Source organism: Dysidea avara, chromosome 15 (assembly GCF_963678975.1).
Source record: "Dysidea avara chromosome 15, odDysAvar1.4, whole genome shotgun sequence".
NCBI classification, from domain to species: domain Eukaryota; kingdom Metazoa; phylum Porifera; class Demospongiae; order Dictyoceratida; family Dysideidae; genus Dysidea; species Dysidea avara.
Window position 1 is genome coordinate 3229247 of NC_089286.1, and position 12420 is coordinate 3241666.

A 12420-nucleotide genomic window follows, 5' to 3' on the forward strand; every position below is an offset into this window, starting at 1 on the left:
TTTACTTTTTGGGTGTTGATATAATACTGCATTAAAGTATGTATTATTCTTTTGCATGGTTATATATACTGTGAATGGCATGTTTAGCTTTAGTTTAAGTTCAGAAAATTTTATTTTTATTTTGCCTACCTACCGACCCTATGTTTACCTATCTTTTGCCCGAGAAACATTAATTCAAGTTGATGTGGCCTTACTCATCCACCAATACTCAAAACAGCAAAATGGGTGGGATACACTAGATAGTTGATTTACATAGCTCACATGATCCTGAACTTTTACTTCTCTAGCTATAGCAAGAGCAGCATTCAGTCACCAATTCCAATAATACAAAAATCATTGTTGTGACAGGAATAAGTGACGTGAAAAATTAATGTTTCTTTATGATATAACAATCACCCATAGTAAGAGCTACGATCGAGTAGGAGAGTCAGTAGTCTCATGATCAGATGGATCCACAACTGAGTGGTAGACCATGTTGTATATACTACTAATACCATAATATGAACACAAAATATAATTATGTAAACTATTGTGTACATTGTCACTGTTATATACTACACATACTAATAATAATGTCCCATAATAATTATCAAGTCCCATGTCAGTGAACTAGCAGCAGCAGCTACTTATCAGTCCCACAGCTCATACAGCACACTTGATAATATGATGGGTCCATACACGATGGTGTACCCATGATCCCGGGGCAGAAGTCGGGATAGAGGTCAATACATGCTGTAAAAGAGAATATCACATAATTGACTACTACACATTGTGTGGTTTAGTATTGATATCAAACACTACACAAGGAGGAGTAACAAAAGTGAAGTGTGAATACTGAATGGTATAGAGCATCATATATCAAGACACATAAATATCATGCAGCCAAGCATACACCATGTGTATATGGACAGGAAGAATGACATTTTCATGCTAGCATAGCTACATGGTCTCTTCTCCAAAAAAACTCCATTTTTTCATTATAGCTGTCTGCCATGTAGGGTAGGCCACACAGCAAAGTGATCAAATTCACTCTAGCCATTTGTGAGAAATGGGTTCCCAAAAGTATTGATTTTTTTCATTTATGTTTCCTTCTTAAGGAATCTGCTGGGGCCAAGATTATTCTTTTCGTACACTTGCAAAAGTTGTTATAAAACAATTAATGCGTAATTTGATTAATTTGAAATTTGGCATAGATAAACAGCATAAAGGAAAATTCATGTTTGCAAGGAATCTGATAAGTGTCCATGATGCTATTAATCCCTGTAAAAACATCAAACTTCTGTCATGGCTCCAGGGTATACCGTTGATGGGAATAACTTGAGACTTGGTGTGTACATAGGCTAGAGTTTCCTTTTGATGGTTAGAAAAACTGAAGAAGTAAAAGCTAGCTACAGAGTTACAAAACAAAAGCCAAACAACTGTAAATTGGGGTTCGAGATACTCTAATAGAACAGTCACTGTGGGGTAAAATGAAACCTATTGAAAAAACTTATTAGAGTTCCTAACCAGAGACCTCCATACTGAACACCCGAATCCGTAAAGGCAATCATGGCTGTTCACCTCACATAATTTTTATCACTATATAGATAAGAAGTAATCTGGGTGAAAAACCCAAAGCCAGCCTATAACTGGCCTCGGGGCTATAGAGTACAAAAAGAAATAAACCCACATACAACAACCAAGTTTTGTAAAAGGGTCACGTGCAGCCTTCAATAGCCTGAGTGGAGAAAGTGAAATCAAAGGTAGCAGCCAAGAATGGCTGTGTGTATTATTAACATTTATTAGCATTAATAACATTGCAGCCATTTCTTGGCTACTGCTTTTGATTTTAGGGTTGGGAGGTATTTAGGTATTAGTAATTAATATATTCCAATGTGGTTTTCTAAAAACACCGAATACCATATTTTTAGCGGTGGCTATACATGAAAGTCACCATATTTATGCTGCAGACAAGCACAGACCTGTTTGTATAAGTTCACAAAAAAAATTGGAATTTTCAACTAGAGTAGGGACCATAACACATCGATAAAAAGTACTGAAACAAGTTGGAGTAGTCCATGATATTAAATCACAGTAAAACAATAAGAAGTGTTATATCCCTACTGTGCTCAAGATGTATACCATAATGGAAATGCACAGTAGGGATATAACACTTCTTATTGTTTTACTGTGATTTAATATTATGGACTGCTCCAACTTGTTTCAGTACTTTTTATCGATGTACTATGGTTCCTACTCTAGTTAAAAATTCCAATTTTTGTGTACTTATTTGTTAACATTTTTGTAAATAATTATTATGACAGGTAAACCCACGTACACTACATTTGAAATAGTGCCACGCCCCAGCTATACCAATTATCGTCTGAAAAGTGAACTCATCCGTTGCTCTTCGTTGTCAGCTATTTTCAACCCATTACGCAGCATTTCAAATCAAGAACTGTTCGAAAAGCACCTCAGCAATCCACACATACTGAAAGAAAGAAATGGTGCCACAAGCCCCAGTCATATCAATTATCATCTGAAAAGTGAAGTATCCATTACACTTCATTGTCGGCTATGTCCAACTGGTTACACAGCAGGACAAATCAAGAACTATTTAAAAAGCACCTCTGCAATCAAGGTGGCCACTATGAAAAATATGGACGATTTCTGTTACGAAGGGAAGCCATCACATTCTACCACCAAATTGACACTTTTGCTGTCAGCAAAGATGAATGGGACACAAAGGAGGACACTGGTAAGTCCATGAAGAATGTATTGTACATTCTACAGTATGCCAAAAAGGCACCTCTTGGGCCAAAGCAATGTCAAACAGTGAAAAAATCAAGCCCATAGTCTTAGCTGTTATCAAGTTATGCTTGTATGAAGGCATCAGTCAGTCAGTTACTTACTCAGTCAGTCAGTAGAAAATTGCGTTAAATAAAATTTCTGTAGCAACATGTTGAAGGTGTTCGGGTTGATCTGAAAGCTTGTTTGGGCTTAGTTTTACCTAACCAATACTACCTCATCGTTGTCTAGGAAAATTGAGGCTGGTTTTTGGGTGATGTTATTTCGTGGGCCACACCTACTCCTTTGTGGTCCCTACTATACAGTACTATCGTACTGTATGATTGAAGTACATAATCACAATGGTTTTTTACTTTTCAGGATACTTCAAACCTTAGTTAGTGATACAATTTTTCATTTCATTTGTTCCTATAAAGGGTAACTTCTATACTACTAGCTAGCACAATAAGGGTATACTTGTAACTCATAGTTTACCCATGTGTTTTAAAAGTTTAAAAGGTATTCGAGGTATTTTTCCTAATACCGCCCATCCCTATTTGATTTTACAATTTTTTTCAGCCAGGTTTTTGATGGCAGCACCCCTTTTATAACAGCTAAACTGTGTTGTGTGGATAGTACATATCTCACCACAAGGAATATCATTATTACAGGTCCGGTATGATCTAGGTCGTGTAGTCAGATTACATTCTTGATCAGGTAGTACCTTATCCTCCATTGGACTATAGCACTCCACCTTCCTCCTCTGGCTACCACCCTCACATGTACGAGAACACTGTGAGATTGCATGATCACTACCGTATACGAATACAACGCAATTTACCATGCTCCATCTTCCTCGTCTCCACCTAGCCCTTATCATACATGATCCACTACCACACCTTTGAGAGGTGGCAGGACGATTGGTGAGGTCACAGTGTACATCAGACAATACATTTCCCGTGTCCTCATCAATACACTGTACCACACGTTCTTGGATACCAAGGTGACAATTGGGAGTGCACTAAATAAGAAATGACATGGATTAACATGTTACAATTATTGTACTGACATTTCCAAATGGTCCAGGCTGCCAAATGGCACAGACAGAACAGTTGTCAGTTGATCTCACTGGTACTACAATTCTTCCACTACAAACAGTGATGTTCCTACAGGGACCTGTAGTAGTATAATATAACATCATCATACAACACTACAGTACACTTACTCTCATCATTATTGATGGTCACTTTAGTCGTTGCTATCTCACCAACAGTTACTCCTAGTGTAGCACTGGATGAAGGGACCTCCACTGTCAATCGGAAGGTCTCAGCAGGCTCAAATTGAGAGTCGTCTATTATTGTGATTGGTAGACTGACTCTTCTCATTCCAGCAGGAATAACAACATTAAACTTTGTGTCATTAATGACTGATGATGGGAACTTAAAATCAATTCCATCTACATAATTACAAATACAATACGTCGTAATGAAATGTAGCTATGTCATGATGAGCTTCACTAATACATACACAGGCATGATGTCTCTGTCTCCCCATCTCTCTGTCTGTCTGTGTGCATTTCACTGTCTCTGTGTGCGTCTACACACACACACTCACACACACACACACACTCGTACACACACACACACACACACTCGTACACACACACACACACACACTCGTACACACACACACACACACACACACACACACTCGTACACACACACACACACACACTCGTACACACACACACATACACTCGTACACACACACACACACACACTCGTACACACACACACACACACTCGTACACACACACACTCGTACACACACACACACACACTCGTACACACACACACACACACACTCGTACACACACACACACACACTCGTACACACACACACACACACTCGTACACACACACACACACACTCGTACACACACACACACACACTCGTACACACACACACACACACTCGTACACACACACACACACACACTCGTACACACACACACACACACACACTCGTACACACACACACACACACTCGTACACACACACACACACACACACTCGTACACACACACACACACTCGTACACACACACACACACTCGTACACACACACACACACACTCGTACACACACACACACACACACACACACACACTCGTACACACACACACACACACTCGTACACACACACACACACACACTCGTACACACACACTCGTACACACACTCGTACACACACACTCATACACACACTCGTACACACACTCGTACACACACTCGTACACACACTCGTACACACACTCGTACACACACTCGTACACACACACACACACACTCGTACACACACACACACACACTCGTACACACACACTCGTACACTCGTACACACACACACTCGTACACTCGTACACACACACACACACACACACACTCGTACACACACACACACACACACACACACACACTCGTACACACACACACACACACACCCACTCGTACACACACACACACACACCCACTCGTACACACACACACACACCCACTCGTACACACACACACACACACACACCCACTCGTACACACACACACACACACACCCACTCGTACACACACACACACACCCACTCGTACACACACACACCCACTCGTACACACACACACACACACACCCACTCGTACACACACACACACACCCACTCGTACACACACACACACACCCACTCGTACACACACACACTCGTACACACACACACACACACACACCCACTCGTACACACACACACACACACACCCACTCGTACACACACACACACACACACCCACTCGTACACACACACACACACACACACACACACACCCACTCGTACACACACACACACACACACCCACTCGTACACACACACACACACACCCACTCGTACACACACACACACACCCACTCGTACACACACACACACACACACCCACTCGTACACACACACACACACACACACCCACTCGTACACACACACACACACACACACACCCACTCGTACACACACACACACCCACTCGTACACACACACACACCCACTCGTACACACACACACACACACACACACTCGTACACACACACACACCCACTCGTACACACACACACACCCACTCGTACACACACACACACACCCACTCGTACACACACACACACACACCCACTCGTACACACACACACACACACACCCACTCGTACACACACACACACACCCACTCGTACACACACACACACACCCACTCGTACACACACACACACACACACACCCACTCGTACACACACACACACACCCACTCGTACACACACACACACACACACCCACTCGTACACACACACACACACCCACTCATACACACACACACACACACACACCCACTCGTACACACACACACACACACACCCACTCGTACACACACACACACACACTCGTACACACACACACACACACACCCACTCGTACACACACACACACACACACACTCGTACACACACACACACACACCCACTCGTACACACACACACACACACACCCACTCGTACACACACACACACACACCCACTCGTACACACACACACACACACACACACCGACTCGTACACACACACACACACACACACCCACTCGTACACACACACACACACACACACACACACACACACACACACACACACACACACACACACACACACACACACACACACACACACACACACACACACTCACAAACTACTTACATGCACAAACGCACACATACTCATGCACACCAAGATAACATTATAATAGCAACATATAAAGATAAAATCACTCAGTAATCTCTGGTAAACCAATGTGCTACTTAGGTCTAGAAGACTAGCATGCATTGGTGAATCATTCTGGGACAGTATGTGTACGTAAATGAAAACGAGGAACTCCCATTAGACTACAAGAGTTAGTAACATAATTTGACTAATACACACATTATACATACACACCACACAGCTCATACCAATAGCACTTAAATCTTCAGCATCAACTACTACATCAATTGATACATTTACTGGTCTACTGAGTACCAAGAATGGTTCCACTGGAGTTCTGTCTTCATTTATTATGTAGCTACGGAACTCAAATTGTACTGCAACTATAACAGAATGTAATAATGACAAGCTGGTTAAGTGTTAGTTGTGTTTACCTGATGAGTCTTTGATTATACCAACAGCATCAGTAACTCTACCTGGTGTTAGTAGCATTTCTGCCTCAGAAGGTATCACCAACATGAGGTTGAGTTGTTCATCACGTTCAGCTTCATTATCCAGAATAACTGGTAATTGTACAGTAGCTGTACTCTGACCAGCTGGGAAGGTCACATCAATAGGATTAGGATCGTAGTCAACACCAGCTAACATGTGGAGAAGTGACATGATAGTAACTCAGTATAAAAGAATTGTGTACCAGTTGCTGTCTGTTCAGTGGTAACCACAGTTACAGTGACAGCTGTATCTAACACACCATCCAATAGTTCTAATGTGATGTCCATAGCTTGTGAAACTTCAGTAGTAGCAAATGTGTCCCTACTAAACTGTACAGCCACATCTACAATGACACAATACTAAAAATAGTTACAATAGGACAAATGGTTGACTGACTTTCATTGTCCATTATAGTTATAGTGGCAGTGTCAACCCTACCAACAGTTATCATTCCTGAAGGTGTTAACATTAGTTGAAACATTTCAGTCATTTCTGCTAGAGAATCATCTGTTATTCCAATTGTAAATGTTTGCCTTGACTGTGTTGCAGTAAACATCACTTGATATGGACCAGCAGTGAAATCACTACCACCTACAGAAGTGTATGATAAACAATTTCTATCATTACTGTATGCAAGATTACACAGAGACAATGTCACAAGCAAAGATTACACACACACACACAAACACACACACATTTTATTTGGACACTTACTAGTAGCACTTCCGTTGACTGTCACAACAGTGGCTGTAGCAGGAGCACCTGCTGGCCTATTCAACTCCAGCTCAACTTGTACTGATCTCATATCTTCACGGACTGTGTACTCATCATCCACAAATTGTACAGACACTACACATCAAACAATAGATAAGAGGAATCCATCACACAGAACTAAATTGTATTACAGAAAATAGTTTAATGACATACCAGTGGAATCTTCAATGCGTCCAATAGCAGTATTGATGGATCCCAGTCTAATAAATGAGTTGGTGGATGGTATCATCAAACGCAGTTGAAATCTTTCCTCATTCTCAATAACTGCATCACGTGTTAGTGGTACCTGCACATCTACCCTCCTAACTGATGGACCAAATGTTACAGTGATAGGATCAGAGTCAAAGTCCACACCACCTCCTGTACACATAATGATATAACTATTATTAACTACAATCATTGATACTGACCTATGGCTGATGTAGGGAATGATTCAGTTGGAATGACTGATATGTTAAATGGAGCACTTGGTCTTCCACCTGACAAAACCACTGTAATTGGTAACTCCCCAGATGCCTCAGTTGCAATATATTCTGATCTGGTGAATTCTACTCTCACAACTGCAAACATTGTAACTAACAACATTTCTTACATTTCTTCACTCACCATCGTTGTTTATTATGTTAACAGTAACAGTAGTGATGCTCCCTAATGCTACACCACATGATGATCCGCCTGTTGATAACTGTAGGAATGCTGTAAATTGTTCGGTATCTTCAAGCAGTTGATCCTCATTAATAAAAATGTTCACTTGTTGACCACGGAAAGATCGTGAGATAGGAATTAATGTATTGAAGGAAGAGTAGTCTTCAGGAGCTACAAGAAGGACAGCAGTTAATAGGAACAAGATGACAATCATTGTGTACCCATAGCTGTGCCATCACTAGTAGAGACTATCACATTAAAATCCTCAATGGCTGGCTGACTAAGTAGTAACAGTAACTGCACAAATCCATCACCTTCATTTACATTGTAGCTAGATCTCTCAAAACTGATTGTTACTGTAAAACACTTTTAGAAATGATGTAATAGACAGAAGCTACTAACCTGTGGAGTCTTCAATGATACCAGTGGTAGTGCCTTGTGTTCCAATTTGTATACGTGGATTAGCTACATTGAGGGACAGTGACATGAGGAACGTTTCACTGTCTTCAACTATTGTATCACAAATTAGTGGAATATTCACAATTTGACGTCGGTCACCAGGTGAGAATGTAGTGGACAATTGAGTAGAGTCAAAGTCCAGCCCAGCTATGAAGTATTAAAGGAAAACAAATGTGTGACTGTAGCATGGTGTGTTCATCTCACCTGTGGCTGTTCTTGAGGAGAGTGTAATGGTGACAGAAAACGGAATGTTGGAAACACCACCAGTCACTCTAATGATAGCTTCCAAGTCTTCTGAGATCTCAGTACTTATATACTGTGACTGGGTGAACTCCACTCTTACAACTACACATTGCTATTATAAGATTGACATACACCTTGCTTTACTAACCATCATTGTCAATAATAGTCACATCTGTAGTGTCCCTTACAGTATCAATAACAGAACCACAAAATCCACCAGACACTATTTGGATGATTATCAATGTGAACATCTCATTAGGTTCAGCTATATCATCATCAACTAGCAAAACACTGAATTGTCGTTCAGTTTCTCCAGCTAGTATAGTGACAGGAAATATTGATGACTGGCTGTAATCTGAGCTTCCTGTGAAACGAAAACACTCATATATACACTTACATTGTAGGAGATTATTGGGTTACCACTAGTAGATATGTCTGTTAGGCGAAGTTGAACTGTTATATCAGAAGTGTGTGCTTGACTGAGTACAATGTTCATCACAGCTGCTTCATTTTCACCAAACATGTAACTATCCATTTCAAATGAGATCACCACTAGTACCAGAAATCATCATCACAACTAACAAGTACATTACACTACTACACATACCACTGGAGTCTATTATAACACCAACAGTGGAGCTCTGTGTTCCAAGTGTCACTGCTGAATTTCCAATGAGATTAATATTAAACTCTTCATCACTTTCCACTACAGTATCACACACTACTGGAATATCCACACTAGTGGATAACTGGTTTGGTTGGAAAGTTGCTGTGACAACATTAGAGATGAAATCAACACCTCCACCTGGAAGAACAAGTTAACAATACTAGTCAGCTATGAAGCTGATAATCACCGATAGCTGATGGTGGAGTTTGCTGGCCTGGTTGTACCATGACATTGACAACACTATTTGATGTTCCACCAGTGATTACAAGTTCTGCTGTTACCATCATACTACTCTCAGTACCAGTGTAGCGAGCAGCAGAAAACTGTACAGTTATTTCTATGAAAGATTAAATAACACTTTAATACAACAATTCTGTCACCTTACCATCATTATCCACAATTGTAACATCAGTTGAATTCTGACCACTTGCAATATTGCATGCTTGTGGTAATTGGGTAATTGTTAGAGTAAATGTTTCATTAGATTCTACCACAGTATCTTCAATGATGACTATTGGCATTGTTCCTCTGGAACTGCTAGCAGGAACGACTGCTGTGAATGTCTGTGGATCACGTACTCCATTTTGACCATAGTCTTCTCCACCTGATAACACACCAGTGATATTCAGTAGTGTCAATGATATTCAGTAGTGTCAATGCATATGAAAATTATAATGTCTTATGCCAGCATTAACAATTGTGACCCTCTGAGCAAAAACCAGCCATTTTCGCACATTCCTCAAATTCCATTTTATTGCTTCTTTGTTATCTATAGTAACAAAGGAGTGGACAGCCAAAATTTTGGCCTTTTGTGATGAATAGTCTTGGAGTTATAGCACTAGACAGTTGGAATAGGGAGAAACTCGATTTGTACAGCAACAATACGGCAAATAAATTACAGGAGTTAGTTAAATAGATTATAACTCACGACTGAAACAAGCTACGAAGATGGAATTTGGCTCAGTCTGTTCACTATGAATTGCTATACCGATCAAGGCATAGTGTTTTCCCTCTACATCTCCACGTGAGCAAAGACAAAGGCAAATTCAACAATTAAATGATGACTGTAAACTCGCATCGTAAATAAGTGTCCATAATTCATGTACCATATGCTATATTAACATAATTTTTTCTTACTGCCAATGAGCAGGAGAATCTGGATTCTATTGATTTAAGCTTTGTTTCAGTACATACCAAAGCAATTGAAATGTGCATAAATTTTTATTTAGCACGCGTTGTGAAATAGAATTTTGCAAAAACAGCCCAGCATTGTTAATGTTGTTTAAATTTAGCAGAAATATCCATTAGCAGGTAGCTATTACCAGTGGTTACAAACTAAGTAAAAAGCAGGAATTTGTAGGTAACAAGCAAACGTTTTCAGAATACTACATCAGACATCACCTTATGAAACAGTCAATTATTAGCGACTATTCTAATTTACAACAAAACCATTTACACCCCCTGTACAACAGAGGTGAGCATTGATAGGTAGATCCCTCACATGTACATTATTCATATTTGTCACACAATCCTCAGTGTACTTGTTATTAATCCAAAAACATGCTAGTTGTAGTTTGTATTGTATGTAGTGTGTAGTCATGTGAGCATCAAATGAGAACCATAAATGATTACATGCTCTGTTCAGGTTACAAATGTTACAAGAAATTTGCAAGAGTGTAAGTAAAGCACAAGTAGGTTATTAATAGCTGGAATTACCAGAAAGTAACAAATAAGAATGTTGTAAGGAACAAAATGCTATTTTGAGAACTGAGAAATACCTTTTAGGTGGAAATTTGTATAAGTTTACCCTTCAAAGCCGAACCACACACAAAATGGCCAAACTGAGGTGTGGCCTTCAAAAGAAAACTGTAAAATCAATGGTAGTGGCCATGAAATGGCTGCAATGATATTATGATAAATGGTTAGCATAAACATCATGCAGCCATTTTTTGGCTGCCATCATTAGTTTCACAACTTGCTTTTGAAGGATGCACCCTTTTTTCACGGCTTTGCTGTTTTGTGTGGATTTTCATTTCTTTTTGTATTCCATATGGCTCCAAGGAGATGTATCTTTAGTGTTGTAGTCTAATTACAGAGAGACTTACCTGTAGCACTCCTTCCTACAGATGATGTTGCCCCGACCACTAATCTTCGTAGTGTTGGTTGACTGAGTGTTAATGGTAACATGACATTTCCTACACTTTCACTGACTGTAGTACTGTCATCCTCAAAACCAATCACAACTACAACAAGAGAGCACCATTAATAACAGTATATCTTTAATGAGTTGTCTTACTCGTAGAGTCAGTGATTGTGGCAGTTGCAGTAGACCTAGTACCTACCACTACCCTCCTAGTTGTGGAAGGCACTGAAAGTGCCAAGTTGAACTGCTCATCATCTTCCACTATTCTATCACATGTTATGCCTATGTTAACTGAAGTGCGATTACTGCCACTTGTAAAGAAAGCATTATCTGGTCTTGAGGTAAAGTCCACACCACCACCTACACATCAAACAACAAACCATTCTAAATTACCTCTGGTGTCGGGAATAACACTTTACTAAAGTAACACATTGTGTATTGCTATTAAA

At 40.1% G+C, this 12420-nt stretch overlaps 1 protein-coding gene across 1 annotated transcript in view; it reads right to left on the reverse strand.

The window, feature by feature from the left end:
• Positions 1-475: 475 nt before the first annotated feature.
• The window catches only part of LOC136245130 (adhesion G-protein coupled receptor V1-like), an 82491-nt gene continuing 70546 nt past the window's right edge, over positions 476-12420 (reverse strand). Inside the window, exons 71-93 of the mRNA XM_066036638.1 lie at positions 12125-12331; positions 11934-12071; positions 10214-10432; positions 10016-10165; positions 9769-9966; positions 9582-9713; positions 9310-9525; positions 9123-9263; positions 8862-9065; positions 8681-8815; positions 8421-8630; positions 8225-8374; positions 7968-8174; positions 7755-7889; positions 7437-7631; positions 7243-7383; positions 6983-7189; positions 6797-6931; positions 3992-4222; positions 3836-3942; positions 3608-3787; positions 3415-3559; positions 476-732 (exon numbers count right to left, since the gene is read on the reverse strand). Of these exons, the coding sequence (XP_065892710.1) occupies positions 623-732; positions 3415-3559; positions 3608-3787; positions 3836-3942; positions 3992-4222; positions 6797-6931; positions 6983-7189; positions 7243-7383; positions 7437-7631; positions 7755-7889; positions 7968-8174; positions 8225-8374; positions 8421-8630; positions 8681-8815; positions 8862-9065; positions 9123-9263; positions 9310-9525; positions 9582-9713; positions 9769-9966; positions 10016-10165; positions 10214-10432; positions 11934-12071; positions 12125-12331 (3893 nt within the window). The 3' untranslated portion in view covers positions 476-622. The remainder of the gene's footprint in view (positions 733-3414; positions 3560-3607; positions 3788-3835; positions 3943-3991; positions 4223-6796; positions 6932-6982; positions 7190-7242; positions 7384-7436; positions 7632-7754; positions 7890-7967; positions 8175-8224; positions 8375-8420; positions 8631-8680; positions 8816-8861; positions 9066-9122; positions 9264-9309; positions 9526-9581; positions 9714-9768; positions 9967-10015; positions 10166-10213; positions 10433-11933; positions 12072-12124; positions 12332-12420) is intronic.